This window comes from Carcharhinus amblyrhynchos, chromosome 28, assembly GCF_965287045.1.
Source record: "Carcharhinus amblyrhynchos chromosome 28, sCarAmb.v2.hapA, whole genome shotgun sequence".
Lineage (NCBI taxonomy): Eukaryota > Metazoa > Chordata > Chondrichthyes > Carcharhiniformes > Carcharhinidae > Carcharhinus > Carcharhinus amblyrhynchos.
The window spans coordinates 30,466,750-30,491,328 of record NC_137351.1 but is presented as its reverse complement, the minus strand read 5'-3'; the positions used below and the strand labels follow the sequence as shown (position 1 = coordinate 30,491,328).

The following is a 24,579-nucleotide window of genomic DNA, read 5'->3' as shown; positions in this document are numbered from 1 at the left end:
CTGCATGAAGTCTGCACATTCTCCCCACGTGTGTGTGGGTTTCCTCCCACAGTCCAAAAGATATGCCGGTTAGGTGCATTGGCTATGCTAAATTCTCCCTCAGCATACCCAAACAGGTGGCAGAATATGGCGACTAGCGGGTTTTCACAGTAACTTCATTGCAGTGTTAATGTAAGCCTAATGTGATACTGATAAACTTAAAGCAGTTTGAGTGTGGAACTTGCTGCCACATGGGGTAGTTGACGTGAACAGCATGGATGCGCTTAGGAAAAGCTAGATAGAATATCATAGACATGATAAATAAACAGATAGAAGGTTATGAGTTGAATGGATTAGATGAAGTAGAGTGGAGGATTTTCAGTGTTGCTAGGTAGTTATTTCCAGTATTTTGACTGAGCAATGATGGAGGAATGGTGACACACGTCCAAATCAGAATGGTGTGTGGCTTGGAGGTGGATGTCTTTTCATGTCCCTCTGAGCGGTGGAGGTCCCAGGTATGGGGTCACAGTGAAGCTCTGGCACGTTTCCGATGGTTAGGATATGCTGGAGATATTGTGCACCAATGATGCAGAAAATGGATGTTTATGTCAGTAGTCGGGATGCTGATAAAGCAGGCTGCTCTGTCTTGGATAGTGTCAAGCTCTTTGAATGTTGTTGCAGCTGTTTAGATGTAATCAGCAGAGTCACTGAAATCACTGTCCAGAATGTACTGTAATAACTGCAAACTGATGTCTGAAAGGAAGAAACTATCACTATTTCGAATGGTATAGGAAACGTCAGAAACAAATGAAAAATTTACAACTGTTTTTTGCTACAAAAATCTCCAGTTAAAAAGTGCATCTATCTTGTTTAATGTGGAGTTCACACAATTTCCATTATAATGTATAGATCGGAAAACGAAAAACGAGAGAAAGTTATGGTAACAGGAAATAAGGTTTTGTAGACAGGAAACATATACGGATGTAAGATTTTTAAAAGATATTTTGATGCACTGTGATTGATATAAAATATAACTTTATTAATGCAGCATTTCATAAAAGATAAGCAAATTATTCTAATTCCTCTAATTTGTTTCTTTTGATTTGCAAACGTTTTTAAAAATGCAATTTTTCCTTTGATTTTTACCTTCCCCTCCTCCCATGTTGGAGACCCATTAACTGCCTTGAGAGCAAGAAACCTGAATCAAGCTGGATACTGGGTACATGCAACTGTTAAGCTGGGTGCTTCTTGTCCACATATCGATTGAGGGACATATGACAGACAGTCACTTTGCACAAAATGATGGCCTCACAAATGTGACCTTAAGCAGCATTTCACTTTACAGAATCAATGTTTAATCAGATTTCACAATACAGGGAGAACTGAAACAGTTCTCTGCATCACGGATTATTGATCAGAGCTAATGTTACATGTCTGTTAATGGATTCCAGGCCTGAGATCATCACAGAAAATGCTGGAAATGCTCAGCAGATCTGGCAGCATCAACGGAATAGGAAACAGCACCAACGTTTCAGGACAATTCTGAAATACCGTCATCAACCTAAAAGGTTGGACGAGATTCAGCGGCGTCCCAAACGCGTGTTTCCCGCTGGCAGGATGTGGCGTGTTGTTTGTTACTGGCAGGATTCTCTGGTCTCACTGCTGCCAAATGGAATTCCCACTGACGTCAACCCACAACGCAGGGAATCTGGACAGGGCTGCGCCGCCGGCGGGACTGGAGAATTCAGGCTGTTAACTCTGTTTCTTTCTCTACAGATGCTGCCAGCTAGAGCAGCTGAGCATTTCTAACATTTTCTGTTTTAATTTAGGTTTCCAGAATATACAGTAATTTGATTTTGCATTGAGGAAATTGCAGTCTACTTTTAATTCAAATCACTGACCACTCAGGTTTTGAAGGACTGTGTTTCCAGCAATGCCTTTCCAGTTTGCTGTGCCACTTGTCTTGCTCAATTGGGATAATTCAAACAGTTTTTGTGCAAAATCACTCATCATCAGCAGTGGATTATACAACTGCCACGCAATGTTAAACAAAGGAAGTGGAATCTTAAACCAACCTCGTAAAGGATTACATCTTTCTTTTGTCATCATGTGCTTTGGGTTAAGGCAGAAAAATGTGAGCAAAGAATTTGAGATTTGAATCAAATACACCCAAAGCTGGGGCGAGTATACATAATATTCCATCTCTTTCGAGATTACTTTTCACTTTTCCCTCCATTCACATGAGCAAAATCAGTGATGAAACTAGGAAGAATTAAAAATTGACACAACGAGATTACAATATTCACAGCAGCTAGAATATCCATAAAGCCTTAATGGAGTGAAAATGTTCTTGAAAGTAACTAAAATTTGTTGTAGCAATCAGAGCGACGCACTGCTGTGTTCAACAGCACGTCAGTGTCATCACAGTGTCACCTTTGCTGACGTCTTCAATACAAACCCACAGTAGTACAGTGTAGCTAAACCACCTGTTCCATTTCTGCCCATTGCATTATTTTGAAATGTGCACTCATTACTATTAATTTTAACTTGGTAAGACTGGAGTAGGTCTTACAGGGAGACTCAAGTAGGTGAAACATTCTTAAAAAATCTCAACCTCGATTGTCTGATTCAGGATCGGGGAATTTTTCCTGCTTGAAACTCTTAGGCTCCTTAAAAGTAATTCAAAACACACCAGATCGATCTATAAACTGCAGAGGGTACCACACAAATGCCTGAGTTAATTTCCCACAGCAATTTTAGTTTCAAATAACCGTGGCACATGTTCATTCAGCAAGAAGTCTTAGCACATAAATATCATCCTTTTGTCGGTCTTTAACTTTGGCTAATGGCGTTTTGTACTTGACACATACAAGGAATTAGAATAGAGGTCTGATTTGAGTGTGAAGGTAATCATGCCACGGGAACAAATTAATATTTCTAGCCAACCCTCAATTATGCACGTTTTTGATTTCACCTTCAACTTTCTGACTATTCTCCACACACACAAATAAACATACTGGAGAAAGTTTGTGTTCTGGAGCAATTATTTATTTTTGCTGAGCGTTCTCTGCTTCTCGGCATGCTCCACAATCTTCTCTTCCACGTACAGCCCTTTCCGCCTGCGCACAGTATTCATGTACTTCTGTGCCTGGTTTACCGTATCGGCCTTCTCTCCAAAATGCAAGTACTCTTCTTCTGTTGTGGGAACCCAGTAGGGATCGCTGGGAATTACCTGCATCACAAAGCGAACGGCAACTGTTACAATGGAGTTGAACCGAATCACGACAAAGAATTTTGGGGTGGGGCAGAGGGAACAAACAGCTATGCACAAAAGAATAAAATCTTCCTGAATAATTCAGCGTATGATCATCGAGTGAGCAGGATGGCAAGTATATAAACACCGTGATCTTTACGCCATTAAGGGCTGGAAGCTAGTGTTGCAGAATGAAATACTTTCCACCCTTGGGACACAGGCTGGGAAAAGAAGAGCAGATGTGCGGCAAAGCTTCCTTGTCTCAAACTACAAACCTTAATCCCAAATTTAGAATAGCACACACCACTTAAAATTCTTCATTTCTCTCATTTTAAGGCACCTCTGGGTTAACTGTCAACGTCACGATAAATTCAATGGTCCAACTGGTTAAAAGGAGTGCAAGTCAAAGAACGAAGACTCCGATGTTGTGGACATGTGTACGTGTGGCTCCTTTCAAACACATTTACTTACTGGTCAAACACACTTAAGCTAGCACAGAGGGGAAACTTTTATCTCAGCAGATTGCTGGCTTCAGATTCTAAGTTTGTAGCTGTTGTCATTTTTTCACCTTGCAGTACTGACCTGCTGGTATCACATTCTCATCAGGTTCTGTTCTTCTCTCAACCCTGTGTTTTCTGAACTCCACTGATTCCTGGTCAAGCAATGTCTGTGATTATAAAATTCTCATCCCTCACCCCTCCCTATCTCTGTAATCACCTCTAAACCCACAATCCTCCAAGAAATCTACGCTTCTCAAATTCTGGCCTCTTATACAATCCTAATTTTAATCACCCCATAATTGGTGGCTGTGCCTTCAGTTGCTGAGGCCCTGGACTCTAGAATATCTCCCTACACCTCTCTGTCTTGCTTTCCTTTAAGACAAGCTACCTCTTTGACTAAGATTTTGGTCATCTGAAGTAACATCTGTGTATGGGGCTCAATGTAGTACTTTGGGACATTTCATTGCATTAAAGATGCCATGTATAAGTTGTTACTGTGTTGAGCATTGTTTGAACTTCAGAACATATTTACAGATTAGAGAAAGTTAACAGGTGATCGTTTTATTCACTTGTATCATGATCTTAGGAGGGAATTTAATGACAAACATTATTTTTGTGCAAGTCTCCTTTGTATATAATCGTTATATAATATTTTTGAATATCAATAAATGAGATGGTAAAGTTTCTCATACTGAATCTAGTAAGATTCCTGACTTGAGTCACTGTCTGTGTGGAGTTTGCACATTCTCCCCATGTCTGCATGGGTTTCCTCCCACAGTCCAAAGATGTGCGGATTAGGTGGATTGGCCATGATAAATTGCTCCTTAGCGTCAAAGGGACTAGCTAAGATAAATGCATTGGGTTATGGGGATAGGGCCTGGGTGGCATTGTGGTCGGTGCAGACTCGATGGGCTGAATGGCCTCCTTCTGCACTGGAGGGATTCTATGAGTCTCTGATGAAGAATTTTATATCACACAGTACCCACAGTATTGCTAATAATGAATTTGAATAATATGAATAATTCAAATTTAAGGATTGTGTCCTGATAACCTAGTTACTCAGCTATCAACTACCTGCTAAGTTGGAGGAGGCAATTTTTGTTACAAAGTTCAGAATGCTGTGCTGTGCAGTACTAAGAATTTGGGTCAAGGCCAACCAGTCTCTCAATTGTGCTGGGTAACTGGAGAACGAGTGAATGACAAAGTGCTTCCCTTCAATACAGCAGGGAGAGAACAATCAGTGTGGAGATACTGCAGACTACCCCATCCCCCCCGTGCACCTCCTCGCTCCAGACAGCATTGGCAAATGCCTGGGAGCAGATCTATGCTAACTGGTCGAAAGATCAAGGTCAAGTGCTGAAGCTCTGAACCCCACAAATAATTGGAACCATCAAGCTCAAGAAATATAAAATAACCTAGGGATTTGTTGTGAAACAAGCAAACAACAACTGGACCTTTTGCAAGATCCCCCAGTCTATGCAGAATTGGCTATTGCAGGTAAAGAAGTGCCAAAGCTAAACTTCAGTATTCTAATTAATTTAAATGAGGCTTTCCTGTTGGTTTTGGGTAGGATTGCAGCATGCACTCAGATTGCCTATCTGCAGGGGTTAATTAGGAAGTGTGGAAATGGCTCCTAAAAGTCTTCAAAACTGTAGGTTTTAATTTCATTTATAATTTGCTTAAAGCTCTCGAAAGGCCAGGCATGTCTTCTGTAATTTCTGTTGTTAGGGTTTTCTAGCATCTTTCGAATGGTGGCTTTTGTTCTTTTTATAATCACTGTCCTTTTCTGTCATTTTGTTTTAATGGGTTTTGTTTGAGAAAACATACATTGAGCATCCAGCAGAGATTCTGAACAAGAGCTTGCGTACATCAGTGGGAGAGAGACTGCACCAGTGGGAGAGAGACTGCAGCCAAATGAGATTTCTGGGGGGACCAGCACAAATCAGATGGTCTGCACCTGGGCAGGACTGGAACCAATGTCCTAGGGGGAGTGTTTGCTAGTGCTGCTGGGGAGGGTTTAAACTAATGTAGCAGGGGGATGGGAACAGAGTCAGGAAGTGGGGACAGAAACAAAAAGGCAATAACGGGAAAAGTGGAAGGCAGAGAAATCAAAGACAAAAGTCAAAAAGAGACATGGTACAGAGTACAGAGACTCTAGAGAACAGGTCCAGTAAGGCTAAGAGAAATAACACAGGGAGAATGTACAAAACATGTCAGAACAGGTAGATGGTTTGAGGTGTGTTTGCCTTAACGCAAGGAGTATGACAGGTAAGGCAGATGAACTTAAAGCTTGGATTACTACATAGGACTCTGATGGAGTGGCAATTATGGAGACTTAGATGAAAGAAGGGCAGGACCTCCAGCTTAGCAATCCAGGATTTAGATGTTTCAGGTGAGATAGAGAGGGTGACAAAAGAGGTGGGGGTGTTGCTTTACTGAATGTCACAGCTATACAGAGGGAGGACACCTTAGTGGGATCATGCAGTGAGGTCAAATGGGTAGTAGTCAAGAACAGGAACAGTGCAATCACACTATTGGGGTTTTACTACAGATCTCCCAACAGCCAGTGTGAAGTGGAGGAACTGATATGTCAGGGAAGATGTCAAAACAACAGGGTTGTTGTGATGGGCAATTTTAACTTCCCCCAACATAGACAGGGATTCATTCCCTTAGTGCCAGGGGCTTGGATGGGGCAGAGTTTGTTCAGTGTGTCCAAAAGTGCTTCTTGAGGCAATATGTAGATAGTCCAACTTGGGAAGGGGCCATCTTAAACCTGGTTCTAGGATACGAGCCCAAACAGATGATTGATATCTCAGTGGGGGACCATTTTGGGAATAGTGAGCACAATTCCATAAGTTTCAAAATAGTTGTAGAAAAGGATAGTAGTTACCACAGAGTGAAAATACTAAACTGGGAGAAGGCTAATTTCGACAGCATTAGACAGGAACTAGGGAATGTAGGCTGGGGGCAACTGTTTGAGTGTAAATCCACATCCAATATTGGCTAAAATCTTTGTATCCTCTTCAGCCACGGGCAAGGTACCAGAGGGCTGAACAGTAGCTAACAGTGTTCCTCTGTTTAAAAAGGGCAGAAGAGACAATCCAGGAAATTGCAGGCCTGTGAGCTTTACATCAGCGGTGGGGAAATTGTTGGAGAAGATTCCTAGGTACAGGGTAGTCTCATATTTGGAAGAGAATAGGCTTATTATTGATAACAGCATGGTTTTGTGAAGGGGAGGTTATGTCTCCCAAACTTGATTGAGTTCTTTGAGGAAGTGACAAGAAAAATTGACCAGGACAGGGCAGGGCAGTGGATGTTGTATACATGGACTTTAGTAAAACCTTTGATAAGGTTCCTCATGCAGGCTGACAGAAAAGGTGAAGTCATCCAAGATGAGCTAGTGAGATAGATGCAAAACTGGCTTGGGCATAGAAAGCAGAGGGTTGCAGTGGAAGGGCACTTTTCTAACTGGAGGACTGTGTCCAAGTGATGTTCCACTAGGATCAGTGCTGGGGCTTCTGTTGTTTGTAATATATATAAATGATTTGGAGGAAAATGTAGGAGGGCTGATTAGTAAAGTTACAAATGATACAAAAATTGGGGGAGTAGCAGATAGTGAGGAGGACTATCAGAGGATACAGCAGGACATAAATCAGCTGGAGACCTGGGCCAAAAGATGGCAGATGGAATTTAAGCCAGACATACGTGAGGTGGTGCAACTTGGAAGGTCCACTGCAGAAGGAAAGTATATAGTAAATGGTAGAGCCCTTAGAAATGTTAGCATACAGAGGGATCGAGGCACACAGATCCATAGTTCACTGAAGTGGCAACTCAGGTGGACAAGATGGTCAAGAAGGCATATGGCATGCTGGCTTTCATGGGTTGGGGCGTTGAGTATAGGAATTGGAAAATCATGTTGCAGCTGTATAAGACATTGGTTAGGCGTCATTTGGAGTATTGTGTACAATTCTGGCTGCCACACTACCTGAAGGATTTTGATGCACTGGAGAGAGCAGAGGAAAGATTTACCAGGATGTTGTCTGGTTTGGAGGATATGGACTATGAAGAAAGTTTGAACAAACTTGCATTGTTTTCATTGGAATGTCGGCGGATGAGGGGGGAACCTGATAGAGGTTTACAAGATTATGACAGGCTTGGATAGAGTGGATAGTCAGTGTGTTTTTCCTAGGGTCAGAGGGTCAACTATTCAGGGGTATAGGTTGAAAGTGAGAGGGGGAAAGTTTAAAAGAGATACAAGGGGCAAGTTTTTCATTCAGATGTTGGTGAATGCCTGGAACACACTGCCAGAGGTGGTGGTGGAAGCAGATTCTACTACATTCAAGGGGCATCTAGATAGATACATGAGTAGGCCACGAAGGCAAGAAAATATGAGAGGGCCATCTGTGTCGGCACAGGCTTGATGGGCCGAAGGGCCGGTTCCTGTGCTGTACTGTTCTTTGTTTATCTTCAGTTTGGATATTCGTGTAATAAAACAATACTGTGCGATAACCGCTTAGCACGTTTATCTGAAATTTCTCTTTTTTAAGCGGAACATTAACTCATTTGAAATAAATGCAGTCCGAGTAAAATTTCAAACGAATGTGATAACCATCTCATTCTCCAGTGCGATTTACAGGCTTTGGGTTGGTGCAGATCACATTTCCAAAACACAAATCTATTCAGTCAATAAATTGTAACTTCTAAAACAATATTATTTAAGCACAAAGCCTAATGCCAACAACAACATTTGGAGGATTCATTGATTACAGGCGAGAGACTGATTTAATAACAGATATTGCCCGTGACCCTGTATCCTTCAGCATGAGTTGTGCAGTAGATAATTCAGTCTATTTATGTAATCAGGGATCATCAACTCCTTCACGCCATCCTCTTTATATCATTAGTGCTTATTGTTTGAAAGAAAGAAAAGACACGGAAAAAAGGTTTATTATGATTGAATCCAAAGAGTCTAAAGATTAGCTGGCTCGGTGGATCGGCCATTATGAATCGACCCCTTAGTGTAGGGGGACTAGCAGGGTAAATACATGGGGTTATGGGGATAGAGCCTGGGTGGGATTGTTGTCGGTGCAGGCTTGATGGGCCGAATGGCCTCTCTCTGCACTGTAGGGGTTCTACGATACATTCTAAATTGTTTTTTTTAAATAGGGGCACCAGCTGAAAAACTCTCTCCCTAAAACTCAGTGTACTAATGATGAAAATATTGATAGATTTATAACTTGGGCTCTAACCAACTAGCAGTAAATATTGTGATCATATTGGTATGTAGGTCACTAGCACAGATACCAAGCAGGGTGTGGACCAGTTGGAAAGTAAAGAAAAAGAAGAAAGAACAACCCAGCACGGGAAACAGGCCCTTCGGCCTAACGAGTCCGCGCCACCGCATCATCCTACACCTTTTTCTACCCTGCGTGTCTACGAATGGAACCCCTAACTTAGCCAGATTCAGGGAAGAATAGTGTCAATTTGGTAAACCAATCAGCCTAAGAGCACATCTTTGGGGTGTGGGAGGAAACCGGAGCGCCCGGAGGAAACCCACGCAACCACAGGGAGAATGCGCAAACTCCCACAGACACATGCCCAAATCCATGTATCTGCACAGCTAGCAGTGCTAGTCACCGAGCTGTTGCGGCGCCCATCTACCGGTCCAGGATCAAGCACACACACCGACACGAAGTACTAGGCCACTCCCGGAACCTCCAAGAGCAGCCCACGCACGACCCACCGTGTGCATGCCCCTCGTTTGACAACAAGGTGGACCTCCACCTACGGAATAAAAAGACAAAAACGTTAACATACAAGTCTGCATTTCCGGTGTCTCCCGAGGCTGTGACCTTATTTAATACCCCCTACTACAACCCTCCATCCTCGTTTCGCTCATGTGTCTGTCTAAGTAACTCAGTCCCTCCATGCCAGGCAACATCCTGGTAAACCTCCTCTGCACCCTCTCCAGAGTCTCCACGTCCTTCCGGTAGTAAGGTGACCAGAACTGGACGCAGTATTCCAAATGCGGTCTAACCAACGTTCTGTACAACTGAAGCATTAGACGGCAGCTCTTATACTCTATACCCCTTCCTATAAAGGCTAGCATTCCATAAGCTTTCCTCACAACCTTCTCCACTTGTGTCGCAACCTTCATGGACTTGTGAACCTGCACTCCCAGGTCCCTCTGTATTTCTATACTCCTAATCGGTCTACCTTTTATCACGTAGCTCCTCTCTGCATTATTCCTTCCAAAATGCATCACCTCGTATTTGTCAGGATTAAATTCCATCTGCCACCTATCTGCCCAATGTACCAACCTATCTATATCCTATTGTATCACCTGACATTCCACTTCAGTATCCGCCAACCCTGCCATCTTGGTGTCATCCGCAAACTTGCTGTAGAACCATACCTTGCTTTAAAAAGGGATTGCTTGAAATATATAGTCAGGCCATTAAGTCTGCAATACTGCTTTTCTCCAATATAAACCATCTTACTCAATCTCACACTTCGCTTTGTCTCCAAACATCTTTAAGGCAAAATACTCAAGCAACCATCTAAGTGCTTTTCAAAGAACATTGACTCTGCTTCAACAACAGTTTACACCGGGGAAAAACATATTCCAATCACCTCGGAGCAAAGGATTTTTATTCTTTAACTTCAACATAATTCTTACGATCATCTTAAGTTTGCATCACATGTTACTGGCTGACTGACCAATGGAACCAAACCATCGCTTTAAAGCCTTCATTTACAAGAAGGTAAGGAAGCTGTTTCCACTCGTGCACAAATCCAAAGCAAGGGTGCATAAATATGACAGCTACTAATATGGAGGAATTCAGCAGAAATGATTTTGGAGTGTGAAGTGGTTGAGGCGAATAGGATCACAGAATCAAGATTCATTTAAAGGCAAATTAAATGTGGAAGGAGGGAACAGCAAGATATTTTAAGAGGACTCAACAGAGCAAGATGAGAGGAAAATCGGGAAGAGCACAAATTCCAGCATGGAGCCATTGGGCCAAATGATCTGTTATTGCGCAGTGATTTTCTATGTAACAATCGGATCATTCTTCGGCTAACTCAGTCCCTGTGGAAAAGAGTTCCAAATTCTCCATTTCCCTTCACAACTGCAACCCATCAGCGCTGGGAAGTCCAGTATATGTTACAGAACGGTCCCTCACTGCACTGTCAAAGATGCAAAATATACGCCAGAATTTACTGGGAATATTGACGGTTCTCAGATTCTTTTAATTATTTTAACTGTTTAGGGGTGAAAGGAAGAAAGTTCTACATTAGCTGAGCTTTACAAAGTTAAACATAAGCTGCTTTGTTCGTTAAACCCTTTGATAGAAGTATCCGTTCAACAACTCAGAAAAAAAAAGTAACCACACTGACAGGAAATCTCGATGACTTCTGTGGAACATAAAAGCAGCTTTTGCAGGAGACAATTATGACAAGATTACTTTTTTTTATTAACTTTAGCCTTCAAGCCACTGGACTGGAATGCCACTTAGGATTTATGCTGCTGATTGCATGACCCAACATTCACGCTGCAGTCAAAAATCATAATTACTGCACCAGCACAGGCAAGCCCTTACACCTGGTTGGGAATCTAAGCTAGTGAGATGTCTAATTTAAAGAACACAGATGGCAGTGAAACCAACGACAAGATTTACTGTAAAACAAAACCCTTTTCTGCTCTGAGAACTCAGGGCAGTGCCGGAGGGGCATATGTCACCGTACATCTGCTTCTGTTTAGCAGCACAGAATTTGTGAAAGCATAGCAAGACTGAAAAAAAATGCACTTATCCTGCCAGTCAGGAGCCCTGCTCTCCAAGATGAATTAGTTCCATGCGATGGTTCAGCTGTTGTTTTTGCCTCTCTCAATTTCTCCTCTCCTGAAGGTACTGGTGCCAACAACCCTCAGTACCTTTATTTTTGTGGCCCATTCTTTATGAGAGAGAGTGAGAGAGGGGTTTAAGGTTTTGTCGACTGTTCAGCTATGGGAGTCTTCGAATCCCAACAAGCTTTGCTTTTTGTCATGGTCCATAAAAGCACAGTTTCTAACAGCGGAAGTGGCCAGTATCAGGAACTTGGCTGATTTCCCCAATGCCTTGGCTCAAAGCTACTGATGGTCAGTCGCTCGCCCTTTCACTATTTTAGTTGAAGTCAGCCTAGCTGATCATGGACCAGAAATCAAACTTTAAACCTTTCTGGTCTATATGTCTCAGTCCTGCAATGTATGCTGGATTTAATTAGGTTTATCATTTAAATAAGATTTGGTCCTCAATGCTCACATGGATTTATTGAAAGAATGCAAACAAAATCCATTTATGATGAGATTACCCAGCCCTCATTACTTTTTCACAATTGAGTTATATTCACAATTGAACTTTATCTCATTCACTTTGTGACAAGGCAGCACTCATTATTCCAAACATGCTTAGCACTGTGATGACTAATATTTTTGAAAGACTTTTCCCCAGATTATTTCAGTGCTTTTGCTTTCTGTGTTTCAAACCATTCTTGTGGATGAGTCCTCAGTCATATGTCCCCAACACTACTGTCAGTTGTCCTAATATTGAGATGAAATATCATAGCATGTCTCAGATGACAAACAGATTAGTTAACCTACCAGCTTTCCATTCTTGGATAGAATAATGCCCTGCAAGACCCTGTTTTAAAGTTTAACTGAATAGTGCTAATAAAATTTTTAAATAGAATCATAGAATCCCCTCAGCAGAAAGAGGCCATGTATTTCTTACCTACATAATTCCTGTCATTAAATTATCACCCTCTTCTGTCAAATTCTTTGATTATAAATTTCTGCTTCTACATTGATAACAGAAGTTGTCGACATAAACTTGTCACACTGCCAATGGATGCAAAGCAACATTTCCAACTCCTTAGGGTGGGATTCTCTAGCCTCTCAGCTGTGTGTTTCTCAGCAGTGGGAACTGACGTGCTGTTGGTTGGTGGTGGGATTCTTTGGTCCCACTGCTGTCAATAGGATTTTCCACTGAAGCCACCCCACCCTGCCAGGAAACCCGTGGGTGGGGGTGAGCTGCCGGCAGGACTAGAGAATCCTGCTGCCAGCGAATGGCCGGAGAATCCCACCCTTAGTCTGCATTGCAGATAACTTTAACCAGCTTTGCTTCCCAAACTGCGAAAAGATTTGTTAACCGTATTACACAAAAGAGACAAAAGCTATTTAAACCTCTGTGTCTGATGGCTACATTTTCAAAGCCAAAAAACAATGAAGAAACTTGGCTTTGTCTTTGTGTAATCTATCTAATGCAATTAAATCAAACCACTTTATTTCAAATCTTCCAATAATTCAACAGTTTAAGCACCAAACTCCTATTTTGCAATGAGGTTTATATTGCTGAATTCAAATGATTGGATATTTCAATTTTTTAATACCATATCATCTAAATTATTGTAGATTGTAGCAAAAGCTAACAAACAATTCACAGATGTTTCCTAGCCATAATCAGTTTAATCTTCCCTAAAAAAGAAAATTAACCTCAACTTAATCACTTTGGAAGTCCCCCTCTTCAAAGATTCAAGATTTGTTACCGTATGCAACATGCCTCAAGAACCAATCTCTAGGGAAGTGACAGTTACATCTCATCAATTAAGATTTGAGAAAGCAGCCCCACAGCAATCAAATTATGCCTCAATTATAGCCACCCATGTCCAATCACATTTACTTTTACTGTAGTTTGAATCTTAAGAGGTTTACAGCATGGAAACTGGCCCTTCGGTGCAACTTGTCCATGCCGCTCAGCTTTTAACCACTAAGCTGGTCTCAATTTTTTTGATTTGATTTATTACTGTCACATGTGAAAAGTATTGTTTCTTGCGTGCTATACAGACAAACATACCATTCATAGAGAAGAAAATGAGAGAGTGCAGAATGCAGTCTTACAGTCATAGCTAGGGTATAGAGGAAGATCAACTTAATGCAAGGTAAGTCCCTTCAAAAATCTGACAGCAGCAGGGAAGAAGCTGTTCTCGAGTCGGTTGATAAGTGACCTCCAACTTTTGTATCTTTTTCCTGACAGAAGAAGGTGGAAGAGAGAATGTCCGGGGTGTGTGGGGTCCTTGACTATGCTGGTTGTTTTGCTGACAGAGCGGGAAGTATAGACAGAGTCAATGGATGGGAGACTGGTGTGCGTAATGGATTGACCTTTTGTAGTTCCTTGTGGTCTTGGTCTTGGCCTGCATTTGGCTTATATCCCTCTATACCAATGTAACTGTCTAAATGCTTTTTAAAAGACAACATTGTACCCGCCTTAATTACTACCTCTGGCAGCTTGTTCCAGACACACACCATCCTCTATGTGAAAAAATTCCCCCTCAGGACCCTTTTGTATCTCTTCCCTCTCACCTTAAACCTACGCCCTCTAGTTTTAGGCTCTCTTCCCTTTGGGAAAAGATATTGACTATCTAGCTGATCAATGCCCCTCATTATTTTATGGACCTCTATAAGACCACCCCAAGCCTCCCACGCTCCACGAAAAAAAGTCCCAGTCTATCCAGCCTCTCCTTATAAATCAAACCATCACATCCCAGTAGCTTCCTAGTAAATCTGTTCTGCACTCTTTCAAGTATAATAATATTATAATAGGGTGACCTGAACTGTACACAGAATTCCAAGTGTGGCCGTACCAATGTCTTGTACAACTTCAACAAGACGTCCCAACTCCTGTATTCAATGTTCTGACCTATGAAACCACACATGCTGAATGCCTTCTTCACCACTCCATGATGATATCCATCATCAGCTTGTGGCTTTGCTGCGAAGGTTGGCATTTACTGTCCTTCCCTAACCGTTCAATGCACTTGAGTATCTTGCTCATAAGAACATAAGAAATAGGAGCAGGAGGAGGCCATCTAGCCCTTCGAGCCTGCCCCATCATTCAACAAGATCATGGCTGATCTGAAGTGGATCAGTTCCACTTTCCCGCTTTCTCCCCATAACCCTTAATTCCCTTGTCTATCAGAAACCTATCTACCCATGACTTAAATATATTCAGCGAGGTAGCCCCCACCACTTCAACGGGCAGAGAATTCCAGAGACTCACCGCCCTTTGAGTGAAGAAGTTCCTCCTCAACTCCGATCTAAACCGCACCTCCCTTATTTTGAGGCTGTGCCCTCTAGTTCTACTATCCTTTCTAAGCGGGAAGAATCTCTCTACCTCTACCCTATCTAGCCCCTTCATTATCTAATATGTCTCTATAAGATCCCCCCCTCAGCCTTCTAAACTCCAACGAGTACAGACCCAGTCTATTCAATCTCACCTCATAGGCTAACCCCCTCATCTCCTGTATCAGCCTAGTGAACCTTCTCTGCACTCCCTCCAAGGCCAATATATCCTTTTGCAAATGCGGCGACCAAAACTGCACACAGTACTCCAGTTGCGACCTCACCAGTGCTCACCAGTTGCAGCAAGACCTCCCTGCTTTTACATTCTATCCCCCTCACTATGAAGGCCAACATTCCATTTGCCTTCTTGATCACCTGCTGCACCTGCAGGCTGGGTTTTTGCGATTCGTGCACAAGGACCCCCAGGTCCCTCTGCACCTTAGCATGTTGCAGCTTTTCGCCCTTTAAATAATAATCCTTCCTACTACTATTTCTACCAAAGTGGATAACCTCACATTTGCTCAGTCGCTTCAGGAAACAATTAAGAATCATATCATTGGTGTGGACAGGACATATTTATAGACAAGATTGGATAAGGATGAGAAGTTAATTTCCAGAAAACAAATTAGTGAACAATTTGGGTCTTTACAACAATCTGACAAATTCATCATCACTTTTAGCACCTCTCTATTTCCATATTTGTTTCTAAATCAAGTTACCATGGTGAGATTTGAACATATTTGGCAGAGCCCTGACAAAACTCATAATGTAGGTTCTACTCTCTCTCCACGATGTTGTCTGATCTGCTGAGATTTTGCAGCATTTTCTGTTCTTGTTTCAGATTCCAGCATCTGCAGTATTTTGCTTCTATCTGGAGATTTAATAGCATGGACAGTGAAAGAACTTTCCCCCTGGTTGGGAAGTCACTAACAAGAGACCTATCGCTAAAAAATTGGAAGTGAGGTTGGGGGTCACCACTGACCACTATTATTTCTGACTGCAAAAGAGGAGATCAGCAAAACTCAACTCATGAAATCCAGAATGGCAAGTCAAGCTTGGCAACTGGGTTCATGTACATTTCAGGTGATGTGCTGGCGACTCACAATTGAAGAGGGCACTGGTTTACACTGCACTGAAACAGTTTAACGTGCACCTTTGTTTCTAGGGTGGGTTAAAGTTCAAAATGATGGCAATCAGGTGTTTGAATGGGACGTTATCTCAGAACTCATTCCAGTGTTTCTCAGGACTGAGTGAGAACACATCAGCGGGATCCCAGCGAGGAACGCTCTTAGAGGTTCTGGAGTTCACTGTATACTAGTAAATTCAAATTGGCTATGGTTTGATTCTGCTTACGGGTTATGTGCACCTGTCTGGGGGGTGGAATTTGGTGTCATGGTGGGCACTATTGGATGGATGTTGGTTTCAGTGTCCAACAGAGTTAGTTGCAGAGTTAAGCTAAGCAACTGGGGGTGTGACATATATGTTGCAACGCCCTCCCTGCCCCTCTTTGGAATACCTTGGGGTATTTGATAATATTCAAGGCGCAACAATTTATCTTTGAATGTATTTGTCATTATCTTTAGGTGAGTAGGAAGATCTGGACAAATATTACTACACTGTGCTTTTGCAGCACGGAAACTTTGTCACGGAATGGATAGGATGGGGAGCATTACATATTAAGGGTAATTTGGATACTGGGCTACAAGGAAAGCGCAGGAGTGGGATCAGATTGCTAGATCTGACAAGATGGGGCAAATGGCCTCCACCTGTGTTTTCAAATCCTATGCTTTAAATACAATTGCAGTCCAAATACTATGGATGGGATTCTCTGAGCTTATCCATGGCCACCCCACTGCCAGCGGGTGTGGAAAATCTGGCGCTCAGCCAAAACTCTGTTCACTGCAGCGGCACTCCAACTGTGGCCAAGGTCAGAGGTTTTTGGCACATTTCTTTTGACATCATGGTATGGCTTTGCCTGAGTATGATATTCGGGCACTAAGTTTAACAAAGTTCTCAGTGTTGATATGCCATTTCCACAGTATTTCATTTACATATAAGCTAACTTGCTGTCATTTCTTGATCATTTAGAATGCAATACATATATAGATGTATGCAAAACAGCACTGATTCCTCTTTTTTTTCCATTTCATTGTCAATGCAATTACTGCAAGATTTGTGAGTGAACTACATTTATAAGAACTCTTATTCAGTGCCACTTTAGAAACAAAAATAAAGCCAGGAGGTAACAGCAGCTCCAGCAATGTATGAAAAGGAACAGACAAGATAACATTTCAGATTCTCTCATTGTCAGATGTTCCATGTATTGTCAGCATTGTGCTGTTAGTTTCAGTAGTTACAGCTCCATCTGCCTCAAGGACGTATTAGTTCACAGTTACAAGAAATGGGACTGGCTTTACTGCTGAGGCTGAACATGAAGCTGAGCAAGGTTAGCAATTCAATAAAACCCAAGCTGCCCTCAAATTCATTGTTTCTTAGCACTGACCTCAGTGGAAATTGCAGAACTCACTTTACACTGTAATAAGAAGCTAGTCAGTGATGGCCATATGTTCGGAAAACTATTTTGTGTGATGGAGTTTTTCAAGGAAAAGCCATTATTCAAGAGATTGAATTACATGAAATACAATGTCACGTCTTTTCTTAGCATCCATTACCGGCAGAGAATTTATGGGTTGCTTTAATTCAAGATTGAGAGAAAACACCAAACCTAACAAGAAACTAATGCGAAATACTGTGGCCCTGTTGAGTTTTAAGCAAACAAACATCAGACACCGAAGTTACATGATAGGACACCAGCACACAAATATTGAAACATCTTCCAAAGTTCTGTTCTTCGCTATTTTAACAAAGTTATTTCTGAAACAGCATGGATAAGGGATTTCTTATAAAAGTGTCAAAGTGTTTATGTGTTACTGTCCTAGAGTTCTGGCTTCCACTTCTACAAGGTGCTATTGTGGAATTGGAAGCAAATGCATCATCAGCGATATATGCACAAGACATGCAGGCTGCTGGAGGGGAAAGTGAGGCTTCCAGGTCGTGTTAACTGTTTGGAGCTAATCTGCTGATCTCTGTGTTGTCAGAATAAATCTGTTACTGCAAAAAAAAAGTGACTTTTCTGGAACAGATTATGTTATCGCAATAATTTTCTTATAAAAATATAAACTCAAACCCCTTGTTTGACACTGAACCACAGTGACCAGAAAGATGCAAGGTTTGAGCTATGCTGAGTTAGTCAGTCTCAACTGAGAAGGCAGAGGAGGCAGCAACAAGCTTCAATCATCTCTGACCGAGGGAGATGAAATGGCCATTAGACAGGCTTCCCCTTCTGCTTGTCCAGACACTTTGTTTTAATTGCCAATATTGAGGATGCTGTGTGTGCACTAAAACCTCGACAATATTAATTGATTTTCTCTTTCAGCCCCGTGCTGTCTTCCTTCACCTCACCATTAATTTTGACATATTCTCACAGTTCACCATACATTTACTTATTGAACTCTCCTTTCTCTCCTTCAATTCTCATGCTTTATTTTCCCCATGCTTCAGTCAATTCTGACATCCTTTTCCTTCCCATCATTGTCTTTTTTGAGCTCTCCTTCCATCTGGCATGTTAATTCTACCACTCTTATTGAGGTGAGGGGGGAATCTGGAGCAGCACAGTGGGATAAGTTGGAAGTAGTTTTTTGATCTGATTTGATTTATTACTGTCACATGTATTAGTACACAGTGAAAGTATTGTTTCTTGCGCGCTATACAGACAAAGCATAATGTACGTAAAGAATGAAGGGTGACAGTGCATAATGTAGTGTTGCAGTCATAGCTAGGGTGTAGAGAAAGATCAACTTAATGCAAAATAGGTCCTTTCAAAAGTCTGATGGCAACAGGGAAGAAAGAAGCTGTTCTTGTGTTGGTTGCTTTATGATCTCGGACTTTTGTATCTTTTTCCGATGGAAGAAGGTGGAAGAGAGAATGGCTGGGCTACATGGGATCCTTAATTATGCTGGCTACTTTTCCGAGGTAGCAGGAAGTGTAGACAGGGTCAATGGATGGGAGGCTGGTGTGCGTGATGGTTTGGGCTACATTCATGGCCTTTTATAGTTTCTTACAGTCTTGGGCAGAGCAGGAGCCATACCAAGCTGTGATACAACCAGAAAGAATGCTTTCTGTGATGCATTTGTAAACGTTGGTAAGAGTCGTTTTTTTTCGAGCTGGCGGGAATAAACCAGATATGGTACAGTGGGGGTAAAGAGAAAGTGAGGTCAATAACTGGGTGAGGGAGGACTAACAGACATTAACTAAAGAGTTGGGGGGGTGGGGTGAGTGACAAAATATCAGGTTCTTCTGTGGGTGGATATAGAACGCCAGTTAAAATTGGGAAGGAGAGTGCCAGCATTGGTTAGGAGGATGTGCAGGAAAAGGAAAATATAAAACTCAATGTTTGCTGCCTACAGATCCCTCCGGAACATAGCAAATAGGATCAGGTTCAGATGCTGGTTTAGGATGAAACCATTAAAAAGATAATATTTAAAACACTTTTCTATCATTCACAGATTATCTGATGCCACTGGAGAAAAGGGTAATTAATTCCCCAAACTGTTAAAAAAAACCCAATTCCCATATAAAATTAAAACTGTAGCCACCAGTTTCATTGTGTTAAATTATAAAATCTACAATGCATCAAACAAAATGCCAACATTTTCCAGGTACCCATGCCTTCAACATCTATATTCCTCTTCATGTGCTTTTGCCTCCAATATCCACCAATGAAAATTTGACATACCTAAAGCCTAAATCGTAACCTTAAACCCTACTGTAGTTTTAATACTGGCAAGACAAGACTTGGTGATAGCACTCTTACCACTAAATCAGATTGTGGGTCAACTCCAGACAGTTCAGCATCATTTTTTTAAAGTTAAAGCTTAAAGTTTATTTATTAGTGCCTTACAGTAGGCTGACATTAACACTGCAATGAAGTTACTGGGAAAATTTCAACAGGTCTGGCAGCATCCGTAAGGGGAGAAAAGAGCTGACGTTTCGGATCCAGATGACCCTTTGTCAAAGCCCATTATCTCTTTTGGTTTCAGATTCCAGCATCCGCAGTGATTTGCTTTTATTACTGTGAAAATCCATGAGTCGTCACACTCAGGCACCTATTCGGGTACACTGAGGGAGAATTTAGCACGGCCAGTGCATCTAAACAGCACATATTTCATTCTGTAGGAGGAGCACCTGGAGGAAACCCACACAGACATGGGTAGAAGGTGCACACTCCACACTGACAGTGACCCCAAGTCGGGAATTGAACCCAGGTCCCTGGTGCTGTGGGGTGGCAGTGCTAACCACTGTGCCAAATCTAGGATGGCATTCCACTGGAGGGCTGAGGGTGATGTGAAGTGCACTGTTTTCATATGAGATATTACATTAAGTCCCTGTCGAACCACTCAAATGGATGGACCAGATTCCACACCACTTGAAGAGTGAGGAGGAGTTCTCTTGGTGTTGTATCATTATCCACTTCTCAACTAGATGTCTAAACCAGATTATCTGATCATTAGCACAATGCTGTTGCCAATGGAAATGGTGTGCACCATTGGCTTGGGTTTTTAAACTTTTGTTACTACGGGGTCTGCGTTTGAAAAAGTAATTCATTGGCAGTGAAGCACTTTCAGACGTTCTGAGATTCATTTAACAAATTTGTTCTTCACAAATCATAGGTTTATATATTCAGGGATGTTTGTGGAATTCAGCAGCCGGGGTCCTTTGGTAACCTTTGAACTGTACCCCAGGATTTATCATTGGGGGGCAGATGGAGGTAAGTGGCAAAAAAAAAGGGGATTAAAGGGAAGCAGCAAGTGTGGAAGACTCTCGGTAATCATTAAAGGCAAAGATAAAAATATTCACAAGTTGTATCTGCAGCAACCAGGTTATTTTAAGGTAAGTTTCAATGGACATAAATCAGGGTAAGTTCCGCGCTCCCATAGTGATGCTGGCATGGGTTGATGTGTGGGCTGCAACATTTCGTTCTGATTGTCCGAACCATGCCCCAGTTTGAGTGCAGGACCACTGAATTTATCGAAGAGAAAATAGATGGTCCTTACAACAAAACAGATGCTCAAATATGCTGATCTATCCACTTAATAAAAGCCATATGTTAAAGTTTTATAGCAGATCAAAGTTGGAGTTACCCTCTTTGTAGGCCTAGAGTTCCACTTTTGAGAATTTAAAAAATGTAGATATAAACCGTTTTTTGAACGTTATTCCAAGCTCTCAGCTTCCCACCAGCACCCAATACCAGTGAGAAGCGCTGCATCAAAAAATGCTCCACGCTTTATTACAAACATCCATGACACAAGAATAACATGTATGTTTCCATGCATGTAACAGGAACTCATCAGAATTACTTCATGGCACCATGCCTAATTTCAGGGATTGTTTTTAAATCTGAAACTATGAACACGTACTTTACTCACTGTCATGTCATTCACAGAAAAATTGATGCATTACATACATTCACAAAAATGCACATGAAGTATATTTATAAATGTGCACATGCTTAAGCATGCACTCACATGTAAATATATTAAACGTGCTAGTGATCTGAAAGATAAATAGAAATAATGATGGGAATTAGATCAGCAGACATCATTACAGAAAAGGAGAGAGGTTATAACTTGTCAGGCATGCATCAAACCTGTAAGGAGATGTGCACCAGTATAAGAAATTGGATAGCCATTTTAGGAAAATAAACTTGCAGAGTTTTGGGGATAATAAGAACATAATAAGAACATAAGAAATAGGAGCAGGAGTAGGCCAACTAGCCCTTCGAGCCTGCCCCGCTATTCAATAAGATCATGGCTGATCTGTCGTGGCTCAGTTCCACATTCCCGCCCTCTCCCCATAACCCTTAATCCCCTCTCTCATCAAAAACCCATCAACCCGCGTCTTAAAAATATTTAGCGAGGCAGCCTCCACCACTTCAACGGGCAGAGAATTCCAGAGATTCACCACCCTTTGAGTGAAGAAGTTCCTCCTCAACTCCGTTCTAAACCGCCCCCCCCTTTATCTTGAGGCTATGCCCCCTAGTCCTACTATCCTTTTTGAGCGGGAAGAGTCTCTCCACCTCTATCCTATCCATCCCATTCATCATCTTGTACGTCTCAATGAGATCTCCCCTCATTCTTCTAAACTCTAACGAGTACAAGCCTAATCTATTCAGCCTCTCCTCATAGCTCAACCCCCTCAACTCCGGCATCAGCCTAGTAAACCTCCTCTGCACTCCCTCCAAGGCCAAAATATCAGGGAAAACTGACTGGATTGTTTCACAAAGAGTTGGCAGAGACTCAGTGGGCTGAATGGCCTTCTTTGGTGTCAGGGTAACTCTATGGACAGGATCTTATGGTCCCGCCAAAGGCAGCCCCCTGCAGCGGGGCAGATAAGCAATTCAAAGCGCTGTAGATTTTAGCAGGACTGGAAGATCCCACTGGCAGCCAATGGCAAGTCACCTCCACCACTGGAAAAAGTTTCACGGGGGACTGGAAAATTCCAGCCTCTATTGTTTCTCTGATAGATCTGCTATATATTTCTATAATGTTATTACATAAACACCTAGACATATATATTGTACGCACGCACTAATATATAAGATTTATGGGTTTTAACTAAAGAATAATTTTCTTTCTGAAATATTTGTCTAATTGTCACTTAAATGAGGTACTTAATCTCTTTAAGTAACCAAAGAAAAGAATACTAACGCTATATTGGCCTAGATTTTCATGCAGTTATGGAGACGCCACACCTCAGACAAAATGGTGACAGGGACCTGGATCTGAAGTGCTGCTCCCATTTCCATCAGATCTTATTTTTGCCGGGGGAGGGAAGAGGATTGGATGTCATTCACAAATGGAGCAAATCTGCCAGGATTACTGAACCCGGCACTGAGTGCAAACAGCCTCGATTTTTGCTGGAGCGAGGTCTGTTTCCCCAGCACCTGACTGATTTACGAGAGTAGATCGCAATATGCGTAAAAGGTGGATAGCGTCAGGCTGTCAAGTTATTTAAATGTCCTGTTCTTTGTATTTATAAAAAAAAGCCCGCTGTGGTTCTGAGTTGCAAATTTCAATAGCTGTTTGCTCCCATTTAGCCTGAGATCTACCATTATTGTGTTATTGCTGTTTGCCTGTTTCCACAACCTATCATCATCAGAGTGGCCAACATGGAAGTTCACAGTTTGAGTGACAGCTTCAAGCGATTATTGAGAGATTAGCTATTTCTGATGTGGGGTTATGAATACAAGGGCAAAGGATAGTGGGTGGGGGCATAAGTTGACATAAGAGGTGGGTAGAGCACAGGTTGGCATAGAGTATACAAGGGGCCTTGGACTACAAAAACAGAAAATTCTGGAAAATCTCAGCAGGTCTGACAGCATCTGTGGAGAGAGAACAGAGCCAACGTTTTGAGTCTGGACCATCCTTCGTCAGAGTGAGCCTTAGGGGCTGGATGGGGACATAAGCTGGCAGGAATGGGAAGGGAATAAAGAACAAAAAACAAAGAGTGCAGGAACAGGCTCTTCGGCCCTCCAAGCTTGCGCCAATCAGTGATGCCCTAACTGAATTAATATCTCCCTTGAATTTTCCCCCTTTCACCTTGAACCTGTGCTACCTTGTAATTGACAGTGGGAAAAAGCCTCTGTATATCCACTTGTCCATACCTCTATCAGATCTCCCCTCAGCTTCTGTCTTTCCAGTGAGAGAAAACTGGAATGCGGGGTGTGTGTGCGTCTGGGTGTGTGTGTGTGTGTGTGTGTTCAGGGTAAGGTCAGAGAAGCTGATTATTTTTATTCCAACTGGAACAAAATTCCAGAAGATTGAGGTGAGGCTTTTAAACAGTCTACCCCGGGCTTTGATAGCCCATGTGCCCGCCTCATGCTGTTTCTTGGGGCAGCGACTTGACCCCACCACCCCTTGGAATGAAAATCTGGCCATTCAGGTTAGTATCAACTGAAGCGGGTGCGAAAATCTGGTCCATTGGCTGGGATTTTGGACTTGCATTTGCCACCATGATATTTGTGGCTTGATTGTCCTTGTCTCTGCTCCCCATCATTGACATAACAAGGTTCCCACTCAGGAAGGTCGAGAAACTCATTTAAATAGATGAACATCTAATTATAGGGCGTAGTCGCCATATCATCCTCCTGCATTGGGATATCCTCCTCACCAATGTGAGATTTACAAGAAGTTAAGAACAGGAAGCAGGTAACAGAACTCCACCAGCTAAGTACAGCCCTGGCGGGGGAGGGCAGTGTCCTTTTGCAGTGCCAAAGGGACTCTTTGGAGAGTTCCATGGGATGGGGGTTCTTGTGGGTAGATCTTATGTGGAAAGGTTGAGGGAGCTAGGGCTTTTCTCTTTAGAGTGGAGGAGGATGAGTGGCGACTTAATAGATATTTGTAAGATGATGAGGGGGATAGATAGAGTGGACGTTCAGAGACTATTTCCTTGGGTGGATGTAGCTGTTATTAGGGAGCATAACTATAAGGTTCATGGTGGGAGATATAGGAGGGAAGTCTGAGGTAAGTTCTTTACTCAGAGTGGTTGGGGTGTGGAATGGACTGCCTGCTGTGATAGTGGAGTCAGACACTTAAGGAACTTTCAAGTGGTTATTGGATAGGCACATGGAGCAC

General features: G+C 42.2%; 1 protein-coding gene across 2 annotated transcripts in view; it reads right to left on the bottom strand.

Moving 5' to 3' along the window:
- Window positions 1-997: 997 nt before the first annotated feature.
- Window positions 998-24,579, bottom strand: part of efl1 (elongation factor like GTPase 1) — a 320,174-nt gene continuing 296,592 nt past the window's right edge. For both annotated transcript variants that reach the window (XM_080214115.1, XM_080214114.1), the window contains exon 20: window positions 998-3,211. In XM_080214115.1, coding sequence (XP_080070241.1) covers window positions 3,023-3,211 — 189 coding nt within the window. In that variant the 3' untranslated portion in view covers window positions 998-3,022. The remainder of the gene's footprint in view (window positions 3,212-24,579) is intronic.